General features: G+C 34.3%; 1 protein-coding gene and 1 long non-coding RNA gene across 5 annotated transcripts in view; both read left to right on the top strand.

Moving 5' to 3' along the window:
* The window catches only part of Pde9 (phosphodiesterase 9), an 86132-nt gene extending 66423 nt beyond the window's left edge, over positions 1–19709 (top strand). For all 3 annotated transcript variants that reach the window (XM_088036633.1, XM_088036634.1, XM_088036632.1), the window contains 7 exons: positions 9603–9926; positions 12838–12952; positions 13010–13247; positions 14855–15241; positions 15290–15541; positions 15598–15818; positions 17744–19709. In XM_088036633.1, coding sequence (XP_087892759.1) covers positions 9603–9926; positions 12838–12952; positions 13010–13247; positions 14855–15241; positions 15290–15541; positions 15598–15818; positions 17744–18941 — 2735 coding nt within the window. In that variant the 3' untranslated portion in view covers positions 18942–19709. The remainder of the gene's footprint in view (positions 1–9602; positions 9927–12837; positions 12953–13009; positions 13248–14854; positions 15242–15289; positions 15542–15597; positions 15819–17743) is intronic.
* Positions 19710–21107: 1398 nt separating this feature from the next.
* LOC148175355 (uncharacterized) lies at positions 21108–23374 on the top strand. Of its 2 annotated transcripts, none has more exons than XR_015770118.1 (2): positions 21108–21617; positions 23284–23374. It is a non-coding gene; the product is annotated as an uncharacterized LOC148175355 (long non-coding RNA). The 2 variants fall into 2 exon arrangements; XR_015770119.1 differs by lacking the exon at positions 23284–23374 and having other exon boundaries at positions 21108–21448; positions 21504–22825.
* Positions 23375–23801: the final 427 nt, after the last annotated feature.

Consider the following 23801-nt stretch of genomic DNA (forward strand, 5'->3'; position numbering starts at 1 on the left):
TTTCATTTCAGACTATTTTCTCATCATTTATCTGAAAAGATCACATCTGAAAGTTGTACAATACGATCACCTCGGGCCTTGGCTGGCTTTGCGAGAGCGGCATCGGAAAAGTAAGATCGGAAATGGGAGGAAAATAAAGTGGAGAAAAAGTAAGAGGCAGATGAGACGGGACAGAATGGCACTCGAGCGAAAAATCCTTCGGGACTCTGAATCGATATTTGTATGTGTGAGGGATCCTGACGCAACGACGCCTCCTAAACTGCACTGGACCGAAATCAAATCAATTGTTACGTTTGTTTGGATTTAGGGGCCCTGGGAGAGGATTTAGGCGACGCCGTCGCTTCAGTTTTAATTTTCATTCCTTCCGAATTTTCAACTGGAGAGCTGTGTAATGTATTCGGAAAGGGACGAGGTCGTTTCGATTCTTTGTGGCTGCAGTTTTTAATCTTGTCTTCCCTTTTATATTCGGTAATTCTGTCAAAACGTCTTCATAAATGCCGAAGGAAAAATAAAAAAAAGAGTAAGAGGTGATTTCTTTTTATGTTTATGTCTGGTGTTATTCCAGAAAACTCCGCAAAGTTACCACCAACGATTTTTTTAATTCAGCCATCATTCCATGGTGCCTATTCAGATTTCCGCTCGAATTGGCGTTGGAAATTATCCACTTTAAATTCACTCGGATTATTCGGATAATTTATTCCATAATCTTCAGCTTTTGCTGTGCCAACAAATCATAAGCTTGATGGGTTTAACACAGAATGACGAACTAAGTCCAATCGAATTAGAGCAACTATGCAACAAAATCTCGAAACATTGCGAAAGCTTATTCATATTCATTTGGCGGATTTTGGTAAGCTTTGTTTTAATTGACGCGACATGACTCCGAATTTGATTTTAACAGCTGTGGGATGTTAAAAATTGAGAAATTCGAGCCTCCAACTTAGACAGTTTTGCGTCGACATAATTACAGCTCTCTAACTTTCCTTCGTTAGCGTTAAATTTCTTGTGTACAAACACTAAAAATTTGAGTGCTTCGCTCAGCTATCGATTCTCTAATTAAGTAGAAGACACTATTAATTTCCATCAACCAATTTCGTTTTAAACTTGAAGAATTTATTTGATACAATTCCATGGAAAAGCTTCACGTTTTCTTTTCATTTTGCAGCTCTCAAATTAATATGAATGAATATTCAAAGCGTCTCATTATTCTGTTTCCTCTTTAACATTATGATTCCGTTACTCCATTAAACCTTCTGTCTCCCGGAGTTATTGGTTTTCATTTTGCAGGTTATAAGTTGATAAAAATTTCTTTATTTATGAAGGTATAAGTAATATGAAAGCTTTCCGACGTGAAAACTGAATAATTAGCTCTTGAGATTTTTATTAAACCAATCATGGAGAGCTCTCCGCAGAAAACTCATTTTAATTACAGTTTTCTCTGCTAAATACTCTGGAAATCGCCTCAGTTTCTTCAAATGCTGGATATCTGGCTCTTCATTTGTAACAAAAACCACTCTTTCAAACTTAATTAATTATTAACAGATTACATTTCCGCAACGATCATATTCCACATTTTATAACAAAATTAACCCTCATCGAAGCTGTTGACTAAATTAGCGACAATTTATTTACGCTAGTGTCGACCGGAATTAAATGAAATTGTTGTGAGGTTATACCTAGCGTGAACATACTTGCAATTAATCACTCTGGTGGAACAAATTGGATTCCCAACAAATTCGGATTAATAAATAAATGGCTAGTCCCTGAAGACTTGAATTTTTAATGATTAAAAATGAAACGTATTCACCTTCAACTTTCGAGTGCACAAAGAAGTCTTTTGTTACAACTTTTGACAGTGTGTGATAAAAGGGTAATTCCACACAAAGCCTCTATCCAAGAATATGCAGTGGTTCAATACATCATTACCGGGCGAATTTTTCAAACTTCGCGACGAAGTTCAGGTAAAACACAATTATTTAAATGGGCTGCGGAACAATCATTTCATAAATAAATCAATTCGTCTCTCTGGTTTTATTCGAAATTTGGCAAAGTTTGAGATTCTCGAGTTTAATTTCGGGACTTAATGCTTCCCAAGTTAAACAACCTCAAGCTCAGTTTCATCTTGTATTTGAAAAGGGAGAGTGGAGTTTAGTGGATGTATTCAACAACAATAGACATTTCAGAAACATGGAACGAACGTTTTAGGCAATAATGTTTGGTTGTAAGTCGGACAATGCTGGTTTATTGGGAAAAATGATAATAAATTATTGATTGTGAAGGGGATTCAAGCGCGCATATTCATTGCCCATCGAAGGGAAATTAGTTTTATTTTAATGTTGGAACGAGAATACAATCCTGAAAATAGTCTTTAGATTTTAGTCAGATTCTCCTTCTTCGGATCGAACTTGTGGTCTTCACGTTATCTTATCCTCAGGTTCTCTTTAGTTTAACTTTAAATTATTTTCGAATTTCTTTAAAATGAACGTCAAGTTCTCATTTTTCACGTTCTACTTAGCGTTTCTTCATATTTCTATTAATTCCTCTTTAGTTCTTTTTTACACAAAATCATTTTTTAAATTGGTGAATTGAAGTATTTTGAATTAAAAAAGTTATAACATTTTACAACAAGAATGTAAATTTTTAGAAATTTTCATTTTTCGAATGATCAAAAAAATCAATCGTTTTCTATTAAATGCTACTTTGACAATTTTGATTCTAAAAAACTTTTTAGTATTAAATTTCCTAACTTTGGCTGGTTGCATCAGAAAACAGTAAAATTTGGAAACCTTACTATTTTCAACTAATTTATTAGCTGTGCTAAGTTACAAATGTTTAGAATAAAAATTTGATTTTTTTTAAATTTTTTTTCCGAACCACCTAAAAATTTGAAATTATTTTCTATTAAATTTTAAAACTTTAGCAATTCTGATCCGAAAACAATAGAATTTGGAAACATTTTAAATTTGCACCAGTTTAATGACAAAATTTTAGAAAAATAATGTGAATTTTTAATTTTTTTTGACAATTTGGAAATCTCAATGGTTTTCTATTAAATTTTGTAACTTTGACAATTGTGATTCTAAAACAGTGAGATTTGGCGGTGTTACCACTCTAGACTAGTTTATCTACTGAGTGAGCTAAATTACAAAATTTTAGAACAAGAAATAGAGTTTTTAGAAAGAAAAAATCCCAAACCACCTAATAATTTTCAGATTTTTTTTTGTTAAATTTTCTTTGGCAGTTTTGATTAGAAAACAGTAGAACTCGGAGACGTTATTTCCTTCAACTAGTTTAATAGCTATGCCATTAAAAGTCCCAAGAGTTTAGAACAGAAATCTGATTTTTTTGAAATTTTTATTTTGTGAAGGACCAAAAAATCAATTTTTTGCCTAAAATTTGTCTCTTTTTCTCCAAAACTTGACGGTTCGGTACAATTATCAAAAATTTAGTAAGAAACAACTTTCCCAAATTTCATCTCCATATCATTAAAACTGCCAAAAAGTGCTACTGCTAACTTTTTAGAATTTTTGGTTCCAATAAAATACGAAATTTTCTAAAACTGTTTCTTTTGGATCTATAATTTTGTCATTTGAGACAAATGTAAATAAAGGCTAAAGTAGCAACCTTCCCTAATTTCAACTACATACCATTAAAATTACCTAAACTACGGGCGTTAATTTGAGATTTTTTACAATTTTTGGTTCGAATTATATGAAAAAAAATGTAAAATTCGTCCCTGTTGTGCTATAATTTTGCAATTTGACAAAGTATTCGAGAATGCCAAAAGTAGCATTTCAAGGATAAATATAAAAGTTTTGGAATTTTTGGTTACAATTAAAATATAAAATTCTCTAAATTGGTCTTTTTTGTTCTATAATTTTGCGACTTCTCGCAGATTTCACGCAACCTCCCCAAATTTAACCATTATGGGATTAAAATTACCGAAATTACAAGAACCCAAAAAGAATTTATGAGTAGTTGATTCCTCTCAAATAAAAACATTTCTAAAATTCATTCCTTTTGTTCTATAATTTTGCAATTTGGCCCAATTTTCTCAAATGCCGAAAATCTAAACTTTAGCGATTTTTACCATAAAATAGTAAAATTCTCTGGCGTGCCACACTAATCTTGTTTATCTACTGTGCTAAATTACAAAATTTTAGGACAAGAAATCGAATTTTTAATTTTTTTTTTCTGAACCATCTACAAATTTTTATATTGTTTTCTACTAAATTCTACAATTTTGAAAATTTAATCCAAAAACAGTAGAATTTGAAGGGGTTATTACTTATTATTAATTTAATAACTGAGCTTGGTTTTAAAATTTTACAAATTAGAATTTTTTAGCTGGACGAACGAAAACGTAAATCGTTTAGATTTTCTTCAATTTCTTTCAAGTACTAAAAATTTTTTATTTTAATAGTAGACTTTTTACAATCAACAAGCAATTTTAAGGTAAATGCGCCTTATTTTGAATTAAGAAACTTTCAATTTAACTGTTTTTTTTTTATTAATGTAAAATTTCTTGAAACATATAAAACAGGAAATTTCTACTTAAATATCTACAGAATGAAGTAAATAGATAGCAATAGGTAAAACGACCGGATCGAGTAAAAGCCGGTTTTTTTTTAATGTATATTAATTCCGCCAAGGTAAAAATTCCCAGAAATTGGCGAATTTTAATGATTGTAATCGAAAACATCTCAATTTTTCTGTAGACATAAGTAAAATCTTAATTGATCATTGAATTTCTCGTAAAATTCTGCATAAGATGAACTATCATTCAACTTAAATTACGTCTCACATACGTTTCTCAGAAGTTACAATCAATAAAAATGGCTCTCGTATTCACTGTTATTTTTCACGAGCAAGTCGTATCCGGTAAACTGTAACATCAATTGAAAGAGCGTGTCAAGGTCTGTCAGCTTGCCAAATTTTGTTCCAATCGGTGAATGTATTGAAGAAGACCGGGAGATTTTAGATCACACGAAACAGAACATTTTTGTCACATTTCAAGCTCTTGGGATGGAGATAAGCCCGAATTTCGGTTGTTGAAGTCTTCCGGAATACGAAGCCGTTTCCCGTTTCTTGATGTCTGTCGGAGCTTCGGAAATGAGCCCCAGAAACGATTTATCTGTAGCACTTTTCGCTGTAGATTTTTGAAAATTTCAAGTTCAACTAAAACTAGAGAAATGACTAAAAAGAGAACGCAATTTAAACCTCTATCAGTATCCATAAAGGAACGTTGAAATGGCATCCATAATTTTAAGTGTTGTCACAAACAAGATTGCTTCTGGGTATTGCATCTTAACAACTTTCAGCAAAATTAATAGACCATGCTTTGATATAATAAAACGTCTTAACCACACAGAGACGCGACCTAAAACTTTTCATTCAAAGGCAGATACATTTGCCTTCATGTAAGCGACACAGACCCTAAGAGCGCAAATTGCACTTTGATGAAACAAGACCTTAAGTATGTCTTTTAGAGCAAGAATTATATTTAATAACTTAAATCCCAGCGGCCACAATGGTCCAGAACCGTAGCTTTCACACATAGTGGAGACAGAGCAAGAATTCAGTGAAAGCGTTCATTCGGCCGGCACAAAGCACAAAAGCCGTTTGACAATGTATCGTTCAAATACATACAGATTACAGGATCACACCACTAAAAACGAAACGTCATTGGCGTTTTTGCCGTGATTAACCGCAGGGGGCGAAAGCAAAAGCTTGTGAACATGTAAATTATGGAAATAATGTTAGGCCCGGTCCTGCGCTGATGATTTTAGTTGTCTTAAGTGCCGATAAATTAGTGCGGCTCTCTTGGAATTTCAACAGCAAGTGCTTGATAAAATCCCTCGATAATGGATTTCACAACACGTGTAACAATCGGTACTTTATTTAGAAAAGAGATTAAGTAGCATCTTCGCTTTTATCGCCCCGTTAGGTCAATCAATACACCAAGAAACTTGGAGGGTCAACCGGATAATTAAGGGATGAAAGTGCCTGAAGCGGTGTAATAACCCCGAAAGACATTACATACGCACCCCTATTGTGCTAGGTGTGGATCTAATTAAATCGCCAAGTTTATGATTGTGCAATACGTTAGTAACTGGATTAACACTAGCTCCAAGCATCAATATCTGAGGTTTTATACGCGATGACAGCTATTAAGTTTTTATTAACTGCTTTATTGAGTTTTCGTTATTATTCGTCAAAAGTTTCATAGCGGAGTTGAGCGCTTTAGTGAGAATTATTCGGGAAGTTTTGGGGTTAGTGCTGTAATTAGAGCGAAAGGGAGAAACTGTCGGCTCCAATGAGAAGTGGAAACAAAAAGTGGGGAGTTTTTCAAAGCCTAATTTGTTGCCTTCCGGAAAAGCTATAATTAAGAACAACTTTTTCCCGGGGTCCTGGGTACCAAAAATGGTGGATGCGCCGGGTGGGAAAAATATATTTGAAAGCGACAATAAACCAAGAAGAAAAGCGAAGAGTGGACAAAAACTAAAGAAAGAAAAGAACGTGAAAAAACTTAAGATACAGGGTGTCCCAGAACGCTCGCAATTCCTTTTTAATGAGAAATTCTTCGTTAAAACCTGAGTTGATTGTCGTATCGCACATGTTTAAGTCCTTACAGTTTTTAAGTTACAAACATTTTAAGTTGGCCAGTCGCAGCCCATAAATCGCTTGATAGCATTCTGTTGTTAAGTTACCTTCATTTTTTTTTAAATTGCACGAAAATTCATTCAAATTAAATAAAAAATGTTGAATTTTTTTTTCGTTCAGAATATGAAAATTTCTAAAACTTTACATCATTGTTCTAATATTTTGTAACGTTTCAAAGGCAAACGTTTCTAAAAATTGGATTTCTTTTACTAAAATTTTGTAATTTGTCACATTTGATAGACAGATGTGAAGAATTAATGCTCCTTAATCGTATTGTTTTACTTTAAAAATTTTCAAAGCTGCGGAATTTATAGAAAACGGGTGACATTTTTTGGTAGTTCAGAAAATGATTTTTTTTTAAATTTGCAGTATTGATATTTTGTGTTGGTGGAGGCGCCAGAACTTTTTAGTACTTATTTTTCATAGTCCCAGAATTAAAATATTTCAGCCAGACTTTGAATATAAACAAAAAACTCCTGAAACTTTGTTGTTATATTATTGATTTTATCTGTTTAAAGACAAAAACAAGATATTCTCCGAATACACATGGAGCTAAAAATACGTGAAATGTATACATTTTTAAAGCTGGGAAAAGTAATGCATGTTATTTGAAAATAACATTTTTAATTTCTCTTAGTTTGAATTTTAAAAGGCACGTCTATTTTCTTTAAAAAAATTTCTGTATAAGAGTAAAAACAAAAAAATTCGTATTAGCTAAAATCAGTGAAGTTTCTATTTGTTGACCTAAAATTTTGTAATTTAGAACAATAGATGATCAAGTTTTAATTAGGGCAGCCAAATATCACTGTTTTGGACTCAAAAAGATTGAAATTTTTGTTCGGCCTGAAAAAAATCAAAAATTCATATTTTTATTCTAAACTTTTAACTTAACATAGTCATTATACTGGTCGAAAGCAGAAACGTCTCAAAAAATTTTTGTTTGTATTAGGATCAAATTGCCAAAGCTATAAATATCCTAAAAAAAACTGACAATTTTTAAATGTTGAGTAAGAAAAAATTCAAAAAATTCGATTAGTTGTCCTAAAATTTAGCACAGTACGTAAACAAGTCTGATGTAGAAACACCGACAAATTTTTGTGTTTTAGAATCAAAATTGCCAAAGTTATAGGAACTTAAACGATTGAAATTGTTTGACCAGAAAATTAAAATTTCTAAAAATTCACGTTTTTGTTTTAAACTTTTTTGTAACATAACACAGTATTAAAGTAAAAATTGCTGATTTCGTAGATTTCGAGCTCTTCTTTGCGAATTCAAGCCAAAAAACGGCGAGAATCAGCGAGAAATCGTCGTTTAGCATCAGAACAAGCGGATTTCTCTAAGAAATTTAATGATTTCGTGCTGATTTCTGATGTTTTCTTGCAATTCTGCTGTTGAATCTTGATAAAAATTGGTGGTTTTGTAGATTTCGAGCTCTTCTTCGCGAATTCAAGCCAGAAAACGGCGAAAATCAGCGAGAAATTGTCGTTTAGCATCGAAATAAGCGGATTTCTCTAAGAATTTTGATGATTTCGTGCATATTTTTGCTGTTTTCGTAGTAACGCCTTCAAATTCTACCATCTTGGGGACAAAATTGCCGAAGTAATGAAAATTAGTCGAAAAAAGCTGAAAAATTTCTGAAAATTTTATTTCTTGTTCTAAAATTTTGTAATTTAGCACAATCGATAAACAGGTCTAAAGTAGTAATGTCGCCACATGGTATTGTTTTAGAAATGAAATTGCCAAAGCTACGAATTTAAAAAAAAACTGATGAAATTTTTTTTGTCCAGAAAATGATTTTAAAAGGATGTCAAGAACAATCTAGAAAAGTTACACAGAGTCTAGAGATGTCGAAAAATCTAAAGAGAAAATTTTATGAACCTGAATAAAAAGATATGAGGAAAATGGAAATCAGCTGAGGGCCTTCGAACACAAATAAAGAAAATCTGAAGAGAAGCTTTCACTTTAATTATTTTCCGCTATAATTCCAGATTTACTAGCCACGCCAATTTCTGAACAACCACTTTTAATTCCGCCGACAATTTTAGGGCGCTCATCTAAAATTCAACCGGAAGCGTGCATCCCGAAGCTAAAAATTTAACAGCACGAAGCCATTCTTCTTTAACTAGAAATTCCATTTTTCATCATGCCACCCGAATACAGTGAAACCGCAACATTATTAGACTTTAATTTTGTTTCATACACATTTGCGAGGGTTTTCTACAATGAAATTTAATTTCCTCGCAACACACGTCTGAAAATTTCTCCCCATCTTCCGTGATAGAATTATGTAGACAATGGCCTGCAAATTTTCCTTCTTCCCAGTTTACGCAAAGCAAATAATTTTTGCCTCTTTAAATATTTGTAAGTTACATTAGGCATTGAATAATGCAAAGACTCCACCCGATGACACATTACTCGCTCGAAGAGTTGTAAACTTTCCTTGATATAAATTAAAGACGTATTTGTCGAGGGATCTGGGCTCAACTCAAAGGAATTAAATTATTAAACCTGATGGTTGCAGACATAGTCAATATTTCCTTTCAAGTCGTAACTTAATATAGAACACTTTAAATAAACACGGCACTTTTTATTGACTTCACAAGCAGAAGGTAGGTCTTAAATTCAATCAGAACTGCTTTATGCCGGGCTTTCTTTGTACTTTTTCTTGTTAAACAAATTATTTTCCACGCGTTTGAACCTTAATTGTTCAAACCAAACAAAACGTACTTTCGCTCTTAACTGTGTTTTTCTGATGTTTTTCCTCAGGCTGATATTAAATATGAAAAGCTATATAAAAGATGTCGGTGTTGGCCGAACGAATCGAATTTTTTACATTGTCCCGCTTTTGCCATAAAAATTAATGTTCCTCGGAGGATAATTCATAGCCGACAAAACCAAATAAATTTCTCAGGAGCTTAGAACAGTTCTTTTTATTTCAGATTTGTTCAGATCTGCCTCCGAGGCTGGTCCCCGGGACATTCTGAAGCTATACAATACCACAGGGCAGTTGTTGAACATCAGCGGCGATTTGCCTTCTAACACCCCCGACAGCAGATATTCGCTGCAAGTGGTGGCGGCCAACGGATTCGCTATGCTCCAAGAATCGACAGGAAATACTCTGAAAGCTTTGGAAGCTCGTGTTTCCGCTATTGAAAGACAACTGAGGTCGGAGCTGCCGTTGCCGCCTGCTGTGGAAGAACTACAAAGACAAGTGGATGAGTTTAGGGAAAAACTGGAAACTACGGAGAGTCTGAGCTGGCTCGGTAAGGCGATGAATTATTATTGGGGGAAGTTTTTTGTCGAAGTTTGGAATTTATGGGGGCGAGGGTTAAGTTTGAGGGGAAATTAGGAGCGGTGTGTAAGTAGATCGTGAATTTATTTAAATGAGACAAAAAGTATTTTGTAAAATTTTGAAATGTCGGGAAATTAACCAAAATCTTCTGGGTCAAAGATTCGAAACTTTTTTAAAGGTCTAAAAGTTGAATTATAATTTTCAAACTTCGGAAAACTTTAGAGCTTTCTCAAATTTTTAAAATTGGTTGAGAAATAAATTTTCTCTGCTTTAAAATGTAGAAAAACTGCAAAACAAAGACAAATTTCAAAGGAAAGTCGAATTTTTGTAAAATCTTTAGCACATTTAAATAACTTTTCATTTGATTTATAAAATTTAAACTGAATTTGGGATTTTCTTCTGAAATTTGAAAGTTTTTCTTTTTAAAATATCTCCATTTTTTTCATTTTTTCTCGAAAATTTTTATAATTTCTAGGCTTTCAACAAAATTTTACAAATCTGAAGTAATTTTAGAATTGCCAAAAATTATAGAAAATGGATAAAATTCTGTTTGTCTAGAATATAAAATAAAAAAAAAATTCAAAACTTTTGTAACTTACCACAGTCATTATTATAATTATATAATTAATCTAAAGTTGCCAAATTCTACTGTTTTATAATCAAAATTGATAAAATTATTAAATTTATTAACAAAAACTAGAAATTTTTAAGCCATTCCGTTAAAAATTTCATTTTTGGTCCGAAAATTTGTATTATTTGGCTCAATAGATAAATAAGTCTTAAGTAGTAACACCACCAAATTTAAATTACTATTTTAGAACCAAAATTACCAAAGTTACGGACTGATTAGAAAACGATTGAAATTTTTTGCTCGCCCAGAAAATGAGAGCTCCTAAAAATTCACATTGTTGTTCTAAAATTTTGTAACTTTGTACAGTCATTAAACTGATTGAAAGCGAAAACGTCTCTAAATTCTAGTGTTTTATGATAAAAACTGCCAAGGTTACAAAATTTAGTTTAAAAAAAATCTGAAAATTTTTAGATAGCTCAGTGAGAAAAAAATCGATTTATTGTTCTAAAATTTTGTAATATAGCACAGGTAAACAAGTAGTCTAAAGTAGTAAAGCCGCTAAATTTTATTGTTTTATAGTTAAAATTGTCAAAGTTGTAGAATTTAAGAGAAAATTATTGAAATCTTATATTCGTTGATTTGTTCTAAAATGTTGTAACTTATCACACTTATTAAACTAGACAAAAATAATAATTTTCCCAAATTCTATTGTTTTAGAATTAAGATTGTTAAAGTTACAAATTTTTAGATTCCATTTCTTGTCTTAAAATTTTGTAATTTAACACAGTTGATAAATAGGTCTAAAGTAGTAACGCCGCCAATTCTTAGTGTTTTAGAATCAAAATTGTCAAAGTTACAGAATTATATAGAAAACATAAAATTTTTTGTTTGCATAGAAAGTAAATTTCTCAAAATTCACATTTTCCTCCAAAAATTTTGTTACTTAGCCCAGTAATTAAACTAGTCGAAAGCAATAAAAGCTCCAATTTTTACTGTTTTAGGGCCAATGTTGCCAAAGTTATCGAATTTAGTAGAAAAAAATGGAAATTTTTATCGTTTCCAAAAGAAAAATTTTTATTTTTTTATCAATATTCTTGTAATTTAGCGCAGATTGATTCTTGACTTTTACATTTTATACTTTCTAAAATTGATGAAAACATTAAAACGCGTTCTTCTCGTCTGTCAAATTTTTTAAAGCCCAAAAAGATTCCTAAATTCGGCTGGTCAAAATTGCGCCCCCCAGCCTTTCTCTTTCCGTCCAATATCTTATTTTTCCATTTGGAATCGTAATTTGTCGCCCAGTGTAATTTATCCGTTGTCGCCTCGAGCTGCAATTCGCCTCCGTTGTATTTTTGCATTTTCCGTGTTCTTTTTCTCCTGAAATTCTTCCGGAGCGGATCTCAACGCAGCGATGATAATCTATCGCCAGACAAATATTTGTTTTTTGGATCGACATCAGATCGTCGCCGGTATTCAAAGTACCCGATGAAATTATAGACTCGGGGACTTTTTATACCGTGAAATGCGTCAAATCGTCTCTATAAATACGTAAGTCAATATTGACACGACCGGTTGAGCGAAGTCGTCTGAATTATGGGAATGTTTAAAGGAGTTACGATCCAGGGCCGGAGTCTGAACGATGGGAGCAATTTTATGATTGTTTTTTAACCGAGCACCGGTTGTATGTGCTTGTGGCGGGTAAACATGTGACCCTCAGGAGCTTCCCTGGGTAAATGTTTGTTAGGGCTGGTCGAGGCACCAAATTACCGGAAGGTGTTGCGCCTTGAGCCGGATCTGTGTTTGTTCCTTTCGGGTGTGTTATTTAGAAGTTGTTTCCAATGTTGTTAAATTAATAGCGACATTTGGGGATCAAAGAGAGCGGGATTAATTAGAGCGACACCCCAGGCAGGAAATTCGCGACAGATGCTGTCTTCCTTTTTTCATATAAAACGGGAAAACGGTGAAATCCCGATGGATAAACTGCTTGCATACACGGAGGATTTCAAATTACAAAATTCGTCCCTCGTTCCCTAATTAGATTGATTTTAAATTACAAAGTTTAGTGTTATCTTTTTTCCCCCATTCTTTCACCAGTTTACAAACCGTTTTCTCTTGGATAAATAGTTGTAATACTTTGCAGCATTCTTCATTAAAAGTTGAATGCGTCCCGAAATATTGCCTCGAGAACCTTAAGCCGTCAATTTAATTCTAAAAAGCATCTAAGTAAAGCAGCTTTATTTTACATTAATTTGTTTCTTATGTCTCAGCGTTTTTGCTTGTTTATACTTAACTAAAAATGAACATTTTGCAGGATTCTACAAACAACTTCCGGAACCGATTTCCAGTGAAGAGTGTCGACGTCTGCAATACCGCAGAAAGAGCGATTCGGTGAAAAAAAGGGTCAAGCAGAACTTTGCGAATATTTGGTAAGGATTCTTCGAAACCCTAAAATAATGGCTCTAGTTCATAATAATGAATTTCAGTGAAGCTCAAGTATCGGATACGATACGACAGTGGCTGAGGACGCCGACGTTTGATGCACGACCTTGGGAAGATGAAGAATTACTGCTATTACTGCAACAAATGTATCTCGACTATGATCTCTGTTCGAAGTTTGCGATAGATATAAATACGCTTAGGAATTTCCTCTACGAGGCCTACAAGAATTACAATGATGTGCCGTTTCACAATTTCAGACACTGTTTCTGTGTCGCGCAAATGGTGAGTTACAAAGAAATTTTAAATTTAAAATTAAAGGCGATCCTTTAGTGTGTTTTATGTTCAATTCAGGTACTTCGGAATTTCTCTCGATTTCCTTTTTCTAATTCTTGCTTCTGATAACTCCAATTCTTGAGATTCTTTATAGATTTTTTTACATTTGCAGGATTCTTTAGATCTTTCAGACTCCACTCTTATCTCGACTACTATACACTATGTCCCCGGATTAAGTTCGCAAGAGGAAAAAAAAATTATTTTTCATTTTACAAAAAAATGCTAAAGGAATAATAGTTTTTGCTTAATTCAAAATAAATAAATCTTTAATTAAAACTTCAATATTATCAGACTGTTCTTAAAATAAAAAAAAAATAAACTAAGATCTTTTTTATTTTTAATTTTGCAACAAATGTCAAAGGAATAAAATTTATTCCTTAATTCAAACCAATTTTAACTATTTGATTAGCCCACCACCACTTTCAGCACATAAGTCCATTTGAATAAATTTGACCGCTAGCTCTAATGCAGTACTCTATGAACCGAAATTGTCACTTTGACAGATTCGAGTGGTTCTCTGCAGTGATCCTGTTTGGAAATTGTCGGATTTTGGATTTTAGGAAATTCGCTTTTTCTCTGCGTAACATGACTTATTACTTCAACAAATGAAATTATTTTTAACGCAAAGACAATAAACCAATAATAATTTTTGACGAATACATTTCACCCAGGTCAGCCCAGGTTTAACTACTATTTTTTGCCACTTGTCAGTCTGACAATTTTGGTCCATAGCGTACTAAGTTAAAGCCAGCGGCCAAATTTATTCAAATGGACTTTAGTTTAATTCTAACTCGTAATTTTTTTAAACTGTTTCGAATTTTCTCAATTATTGTTTCGGATGCAACTGCATTTATTATTTAATATTTACACATTATTAAGAAAATTTTTCTTTAATTTTTAATGCACTATTTGATATTTTGAATCCACAAAATTCAATAAATAAAAATATGAAAAAATTGATTTTAAGAGTACAAACTAATAATTTTGAAATTTTAATTCTAGATTTATTTGTTTTGAATTAAGAAATGTTATTCGTTTGTCATTTTTTTGTAAAATGGAAAATTAAGTTTTTTTCCCTCTTGTGAACTCAATCCGAGGACCTACAGTAGATCTAAAATAAATAAATTCTGTTTTGTATTCGAGTTTTTCTTTCCTTACATTTTTTTCAGATCGTTTTTCACGCCTTTTGAGGTTTTCTTTTTTTTCTCTATTTTTCTGAATATTTTTTAATCTTGAAATTTAACGTCCGAAATGACAATTTGGCCTAAATCCGTTTTAAACCGAACGTGGATTTTTCACAAATTCCGCTTTTTCCTTTAAATAATGACGAAATTGTACCTCTTTAATCCCATTATTTTCCCTCCGGTCAGTTAACTCCCTTTTTCCTTCCTCTTCAAACATTCCAACAAACATTTCTAAATCCATTATACAATAATTCTCGTCGTTTCGCGCCAAATCCCCGAACCGTGTAAATTGAACATGTAAAGAGAATAAAGCCCCATTTCCTCGAAATCTTCAAAGGAACACAACAAAAACAAACAAAAAAAATGTTTCAGATGTACGCCATATCCTGGAGCGTGGATTTACCATCGAAAATTGGCGATTTGGAAGTACTAATCTTACTCACTTCGTGCATTTGTCACGATCTGGACCATCCCGGCTACAACAACATTTATCAAATTAACGCGAAAACTGAACTAGCGATTCGTTATAACGACATTTCTCCGTTAGAAAACCACCACTGTAGTGTGGCGTTTAGGATACTCGAAAACGAAGATTGTAACATTTTCCAGTCGTTTACGAGCGAAGACTTCAAGCAAGTCAGAGAAGGAATTATTAGATGTATTCTGGCGACGGATATGGCGAGGCATAACGAAATTTTAACGAATTTTAGGGAGATCACACCGCATTTTGACTACACGGATAAAGCGCACGTGAATTTAGTAAGTCGAGAGTGAGAGTCGAAATCTCGAATAATTTGTATCTTTTAGCTTTGCATGGTTCTGATAAAAGTCTCCGATATCTCGAACGAGGCCCGGCCTATGGACGTGGCGGAACCATGGCTTGATAAGCTCCTTCAAGAATTCTTCAAACAAAGCGACGCAGAGAAACTCGAAGGTTTACCTGTCACCCCATTCATGGACAGAGAGAAAATAACGAAACCCTCGTCTCAGTGTTCATTTATCGGCTTCGTCCTTCTCCCTTTGTTCGAAGCGTTGGGAGAATTACTTACTGAGTTACAAGTTAGCTTTTACACCAGTTCCATTTTTAGTTTCATTTTAAAGTTGGATTGTTTCAGGATCTCATTGTTCAGCCGGTTAGGGAAGCGTTAGAATATTATAGGAGATTAAATGAGGCCACGAGAGAGGAAAGACTACATAGAAAGAGCATTGTTTCGGAATTGGCGGAACATACGCCATCGACACAAAGTCCTGACAGTGCAACCACTGTTCCAAAGTCGCTTTCCAATGCGAGTGTTAAGCTGAAGAAGAGTCTCAGCTTTCAGCAAAACAGATCCAGGTAAAATTAAAAAAATGTTAAAAATGGTGGAGGCGCCGGTCTAATAATTTTTAAGTGATTAAGGAAGGGGAGTTAAGACGGTTTTGTGCTGGAGAAGTGTCGTTTGTCCCGTGCAATTAAAAAGTTTCCAACCCAAATTACAAAATTGTAGAGCTAAAAATTTTTTTGCAGATGAACTTAAATAAAAATTTGTAATTCTGGTAACTTTAACGCTATCACAATCAAATTTTGGGAAATTTACTAGTTTAAACTTGTTCATTAATTTCACCAAATAGAGTTGTAAGGCAAAACAGACAAAACAGTTTTTATAAAAAAAATTGCGATCTATAATTTACAGTTTTTAAAACAAAAATTTGTAATTCTGATAATTTTTTGGCTATGACAATAGAGTTTGTTGATTTGAACACGTTTATTAACTTTGTCAAATTAGAAAATTTAATGAGACAATTTTCAGAAATTTTTATTTTGCGAACGGTCTAAATGTTTGCACTTTTTAAAACAAAAATTTGTACTTCTGGTAATTTTAAGGCGATGACAATAAAATTTGGGAAGTTTGTTGATTTGAACATCTTTATTAACTCTGCCAAATTAGAAAAATGTAGCGCAGAAGAGACAGTTTTTAGAAATTTTTATGTTACAGTCAAAGAATTTGCAATTTAGAAAAAAAAATAATTCTGATACTTTTAACGTTATGGCAATAAAATTCGGTAAATACACTAGTTTAAATGTGTTTATTAACTCCGCCAAACTAAGAAATTATAGCGCAAGAGAAACAGTTTTTTAATTTATATTTTTGCATTCGGTCTAAAAAATTGCGTCTTTTACAACAAAAATTTGTAATTCTGGTAATTTTAACGCTACGACAATAAAATTTGAGGAGTTTGTTGGTTTGAACATGTTTATTAACTCTGTCAAATTAGAAAATTGTAGCGCTAATGAAACAGTTTTCAGAAATTTTTATTTTGTCAACGGTCTAAATATTTGCACTTTTTAAAACAAAAATTTGTACTTCTGGTAATTTTAAGGCTATGACAATAAAATTTGGGGAGTTTGTTGATTTGAACATGTTTATTAACTCTGCCAAATTAGAAAAATGTAGCGCTGAAGAGACAGTTTTTAGTAATTTTTATATTGCAAACAGTCAAAAAATTTGCAATTTAAAAAAAAATAATTCTGATAATATTAACGCTATGGCAATAAAATTTGGTAAATACACTAGTTTAAATATGTTTATTAACTCCGCCAAACTAGGAAATTATAGCGCAAGAGAAACAGTTTTTTGAAATTTATATTTTTGCATTCGGTCTAAAAAATTGCGTCTTTTACAACAAAAATTTTTTGTAATTCTGGTAATTTTAACGCTACGACAATAAAATTTGAGGAGTTTGTTGGTTTGAACATGTTTATTAACTCTGCCAAATTAGAAAATTGTAGCGCTAATGAGACAGTTTTCAGAAATTTTTATATTGCAAACAGTCAAAAAATTTGCAATTTTGCCAACGAACTAAAAATTTCCATTCTAGTAGTTTTACTCAAATATTTTTAGAACAACTGGTTTTAAAAATTAATTGTTTGGTTTATAAGAAAACTTAATTCATTGTCTTTCCAAAGCCGTTCTGCACAGATTAATAATCTTACAAGTTCAGAAGTAAATCTAAAAAGGAACTTTGATCTGGTTTTATGCTCAATTTCCCCCTCATCTGTGAAACACGAAACACACTCAGTTAATTCTCCCCCAAACAAACACACTTTTGAAACCTTCAGTACACAAACTTCTGCCGCAACTTTGCTAATTATTTTTGTGGCGACAATCTAATTTATTAAGCGAATTAATTATGAAAGAGAAGTATGGAGAAATAAATTAGCCAAACTCAAATTTTCGTCATTTCAAACGCAAACATTTATGACAACTCCCTTTTTCCCAGGTCTCGTTCGACTGACGAAGACACCGAGCCGAGTTTCGGCAGCGGCAACATCATCGGCGAAGAACAAAGTCTCGAGGACGTCGTTGAAGATCCTGAAAGTGGCGAATCCGAAACCGCCACGGAAGTCGAGGTGTCTGAAAAAGCCCTCAAGTTCAAAATATCCACTGAAAGTAGTGTGGGAACCGGGCGGAAGAGCTATCCAGGTTCCAGGAAAGGGAGTCGGGAGAGGGTACAACACTTCAATAGTTCTGATCTCGCGCGAATGATCCAGAAGAGTAAATTGCGTTCTGCGGGATTTAGTTTTGATCAGCACTGCATGATTGGGAATAAGAAGTTGTCTTTTGACACGCCGGAGTTTCTGGACGAGTACGCTCTGACTTTGAAGAAGCGTTTCACTGATGATGAGGACGGGAACGAGGAGAAGTTGACGAAGGAGGGAGAATGCGTCGTTAGTAAAGAGACGTTGAATTTGAACAAGCGTAATTCGGAACATCTAGTTAAGATGCCCTCGAGTCTCGAGGAGAAAAAAAGTATTCTAAAGTGTTCTGACAATAAACTGAAGAACAACGTGAAAGAGGAAGAGCTGGTGAACAACAGGAAGAACAGTCTTCAGAACGCGTCGCGGGCGAACAATACCAGTGATAACATTAACAGTATTTCTTCGGACAAAGACGAAAAGAAAGTGCAAGGTGAGAGTTCACTGTGCGAGACCAAGAACAGTCGATCGATTTTTTCGCGATTTCGTCAGTTTACCGATAGGTTCGGACTATCGACAGACTCGAAAGTGAAGCATTCAAAGAACAACAATAGCACACGTACTTCGTTTCCGCACAAAAGCAAAAGCAACAAAAAATTGGAATCTCCGTGTTGTAGGAGTTTGGAAGAAGTTGGTGATCGCAAAGCTAGCACACTCCCCAAGACCAAGAACAAGAAAGCTTGGAAGTTCTTGGTGTTGCACAAAGAGAAGGACAAGTTGGAGGGATGGGCTTCGGACGCCGCGGTTGATAAACTCTCGGCGGTTACCAACGACAATGACAATCAATCTTTACCGTCTACCTCACAGCTGCAGAGTAATTGCGCTAGCCCCAAGAGTCAGAAGTTGGAGGTTGTCAGTATGAAGGAGTTCAAGGTGGAGGACGCGGAGAATTTTAAACAGGAAGAGTTTGTGGATAAAGGGAAAGAGAGTAGTTTGATTTGACACGAGATCCATCCTCCAGAGAGGGAGAGTTTTGCGAGGTATATCTTCTGTCGCTGTTGTAAATACAAAGCAAATGTCAGCAACAATGTGTAGACTCGTGTCTATTTATTTTATTTATTTTGTTGTACATATTTTCTTGCTGTATAACCGTATAGTGCGTCGTTCGAACATATCCATCCCTTCATAGAGTTGTAATGAAGATATTTGTGGTGTTCACCCGCCAGTTCGCTGTTCTGACTGTAACAACAAATGGTACAAATCAATTATCAAAATTACCAGCACGATAATAACTTGGATATTAAAGTTATTCTCATTAAGTCAATTTTCCGTAGTTAATTTATTGATTACAGTAGTAAAGATACATTATGTTTTATAATAAAACAGTTTTTGTAACAATTTTTATAAGATATTGTTTTTAAAGATATTTATAAATTTCTATGTGATTCTAGTCTAATAAAAATGATATTTAGTTCAATATTATTTTTATGTGTGCATTTATTAGGATTAGGCTGTAGGAAATATGTTACAAATATCAAAGTTAGTGCCAGTTCTTTACCTCAACTTTTGTTCAATGAGAATGACGTGGCGATGGTCTGGTGCTAAATTTTTGTCAATGTTACGACGTTGTGATTCTAAGATTGTTATTGTTTTCAACTTTCCCATCTTTTAGTTTTAAAATACGAGGACCACTGAAGCCTATCCTTTTACTCTTCTAAAGAAAAGATCTATTCTTCCTATTGCTAGATACATAAGTGATATATTTAGAAATAACAGTAAAATATTTTAGATTATACTATGTCCATATGCCAATGTAAAATAAAAGATTGATTAAATGTCTACAGTAAAATCCGGACTATTCTGTTTATCATTACTACTATACAGGCCCCGTCAGAACACAACACATTTTTAATGATTTCAGCCTGGTTTTCAAGATAACTTTTGAAAAGTTAAAATTTTTAAAGAATTTGCTCGGTTTTTCAAAATCACCCTTTTCAAAAAAGTCAACATTTCAAGGAAAATACACCGTTTTTTCAAACAAGAATACAGTTTGGTCCAAACAAATTCACCTTTCAGCACGTAACACTTGTAACGTGACAATTTCAAGTTAAACGGGAAGATGTTAGAAAGGGTTGATTTTCGTGACCTTTTGACGCCTAGTTAACCAGTTGTTAGGTACCAGTTCGGAGGTGACTGGAGGAATACGTTTGAGCCTCAGAATTTTAGCTGTAGGACTGCTACAAGTTCCTCGGGGTTGTCTAGGTTGCAACTCTTTAGTTTTCATCTTTGCTTCAACTTTTCTAACTTCTATTTTCTTCCTTTTCACAAACACGTTAGCCTGCTTGGTGTTGATCGTGTCGTGGGTCGTTCTTCTTTTTGACCGCAACATCAACGGTGCTATTCTTGCTATTTTTCCCTTCTTGCGATTGTTTATTTTGTTCATAGTGTGCGTTGAGGTCTACGATTGATTGATGAATAATTTTCCAGCTGTTTACTTACCGTTGGCTTCGTTTTGCTACTCTTTACGATCACTTTCATTCTTTGTTTTGATTCGAATAATCCCAAATTTTCACCTGTCAAGGGGTCACCTTCTCGATGACGAAATGTGACGTAGAGCCGAAGAAGCGATAGCAGCCATTCTGGTTCCGTAGCTCTCTTGCGGTTTAGATTTCGAGGCGTACGGTGCTCCACAGTGTTTCGATATTTTGGAATTTTGAGTGTGACTTAGTGGCCTTTTTGATTTGATTGGTGCATTGGTATCTGGATGGGTCACTAAGATTTCTAGAGGAGACCGGGATTTGTCGGGGCTCGAGATCGAATATATCCACCGTGAGGTGAACCACGTGGAGAACTTTAAGGCCGCTTTCCATCGGCCTTCTATTCTGTTCTATTCTCTGCTTCCGTTTTTTTTCCTCCCCTTTTGGTTGGGAGTGCGAACTGGAAGTTCGACATTGGATTGCTGCTGACCGTTTTGACCGAGCCGTACAACCTCTTCCCTTTTGGATTCTGGAAGGCTCACCACTCGGGAGCATCTAGGGGAGAGTCGGTAGGAGGAGCTGTTGAGGCGCCTGTAGGAGTCAAGGTCAGATCGTTTGATCCACGTTTTGTTCGAGTCATCATTTCAACGCCATCGTGTCATCGTTTTTGTTAACGTGTTTTCTGGTAGGAGTTTACGGCTTCACCGTAACCGTCCTTGTTAACAAACCCACCCAGACTGAGCTACCGGCGTAAATTTGTCACCAGTCGGCCCGAGCGACTTATAGGATTATATGCAATTTGGCTCTGTTTGAGGTTTGTCCTATATGGGCCTTGTAGTGTCCCACTTCAAATTCAAACTTCAAACTTTTCGCGCCACAACGACAGCAGGAATTTTTGCGTTAAGAAGTTGGTGGACTTGGGAGTTCACCGCCGCCGCAGCGGAGGAGGCGGGAGACGCCGGAGGCGAGTCATTCTGGGTACGACTTCGGAACTACCAAGGTTATCGAGTGCGTTTCGCCAAATTTTTCCAAGTGTTCATTTTAATTCCTATTTGGTTTAATTTTTTTCATTTTGTGTTATTTGTAGTTTGTCAAAATCTTGTAAATAATTTTCTTTTTGTTTAAACCCATTGACTTTGACGGGAGTGTAGTGACTCTTTTAGGGCTTCTTGTAGAAGCGCTTGTGTGTTGTCACCTTTTGGTATGTAATAATTTTTGTCATTTGTTGTCTTAAGAAGGAAGTCACTCCGGGTTCATGTAAAGTAGCTATTTTCTGCACAATTCTAAAGTAACGCGTTTTTCCGCTGACGTAAGCGTCTGGATTCAATCAGTGTTCGCCCACCGTCCGATAAGGCACGTGCAGAAGCAGTTTAGATTCGTGGAAACCGGATACTTTTGGGAACTTGAATTTTATTCGATGCAGTTCAAGGAATTTATACTGTTGAGTTCGAAGAATTAAAAATAGAATAGGATTTTAAAGAAATTGTGAAATACATCAAATGAACTGGGAATGTCTTTTTGAATCGCTCTGTGTCATTCGTGAGCAAAAACGAGTACATTTTTCCTAAAGCCCACGACTTTCTCTTCCATTGTATTTTATTGAAACTGAAACTGAAAATTTATATGTTTATGTATTTTATGTATGTCCCTTGTTTTCTTAGCTGCTCTGTACTTGTCCGAACCCAATTCTCCTTTCTAGATTTTCTTCGTCACAAAAGACTCAACATAACAAACAGCATCTCGCGTTAATGCTAGTATGTTTTTTTTTTAGAGTGTGATCAATTCAAAATTAAACTTTGATTTTTGACTTTCGAAAACCCTCCAGTGCTGGAAGCTTGTTACGTGGGACTCGCGGGGTAGTCAGGGTTCACCTAACTAGCGGGTCTTCCGCGGGTGAGATGTTGGTTACTCTTAATCTGGCCATAATTTGTTAGTACTCTCGATAAGACACCGCCTGTACTATGCTTGCGGAATAGGAAAGATTGTCTTCGGGTCTTCCGAAAACCTAATCTCGTCCTGTTTCTGTGTGTCGCCTTTGAAAATAATTATCTTTTATTAATGTTTATTGATAAATTGTTTATATATGTCTACTTGGTAAATTGTGTGTTGTTTTTCATTGTTATTTTGTTTTAAATAATGTTTGTAGTTTGATCACACTCACAACAGAGCGAATGGGAGATTTTTGTAGTTCTTTTGATGTAATTCACTTTCCGTTAATTTGTTTATTGCATTTTTGTACCGAAACGTTTCTTTGTAAAGTGACTTCTTTTGACATTAAAGATTATTAAGAATTTTGTAACATGATCAGTTCGTCTGTTCAAATACTTGTAATTCTTGAACAATTAGCTGTAAAATTTAAATCAAAACCATTCAAGCTTCTAAAATCTGAATAAAACAAGTTAAACCACATTCGGTCTGGTGTATTTTTATTTCTTTGTGTTGGTACGCTCTTCCCAAAAGACGACGCACTGCTTTGTATCCAACGAACATCCGCCTTCACAACACAACGTAGGTCCTAGCCGTTTCAGACGATCACGATTTTCGGCCATTTTATTTATTTTAAATTTCGCGGTTCTCGAGTTTGGCGGTTCATTTGAATTTTGGCGGAATTGGGTTACAGATCATTACAGCCTCTTCAGTACACATGGTTTTCGTTCAAATTTACCACTTTAAAAACACTTAAACTCTCTTTTTATTACATACCATAATTGTTAACAAAAAAAAAAATTGTGCTTTTCTTGGAGATTGCAAAATATCGCTTCATCAAAACTCAATTTCCATACTACAAAGTTTTATTTATTACAATTTTTATTATTTCATTATACATTAATTTGAAAATCCCGAATCCATGGTTGGACTTGTTACAGATGACGGATTTGAGCTCGAAGAGGCACTTTCATCCGAATTCGGACTATCTTCACCTCTGCGAAAACAAAACAACCAATATAGAATTACTGGACGCAGTAGAAAATTGCGTAAAGTGAACAATTAGCTTTTTCTTTTACTTACAAATTAAGCTTGCCAAGGAATTCCAATTTCTCATCGCGCGAGTCGAATAATAAGTATATCCTCAGAGTTGGATCTAATAATTGGCACCATGTTATGACAGATCAAATCCAGACGCTGTGGAGGAATCCGAAATCCTACAAGGCCCATTTGAAATAACGGAAACGGAGTGATTGATATAACTCCGTTTGCTGCTTCTACCCTTGTTCTTATACCCATTGCATTTATTAACAAAGTGCAATTGCCCACAAAAGCCATCGCTTTCTGCCTACTAATTTGGAACTGTTTAAATTCCTCAACGAGGTGCGTTTTTATCCCATACGTCTTATCTTGCATTTTTTGTTATAGACAAAAATTTTAACGATTTAGATAGCAGCGG

The sequence above is a fragment of the Gnatocerus cornutus genome, chromosome 5 (assembly GCF_029298725.1).
Source record: "Gnatocerus cornutus isolate USDA-ARS CGAHR chromosome 5, icGnaCorn1.1, whole genome shotgun sequence".
NCBI classification, from domain to species: domain Eukaryota; kingdom Metazoa; phylum Arthropoda; class Insecta; order Coleoptera; family Tenebrionidae; genus Gnatocerus; species Gnatocerus cornutus.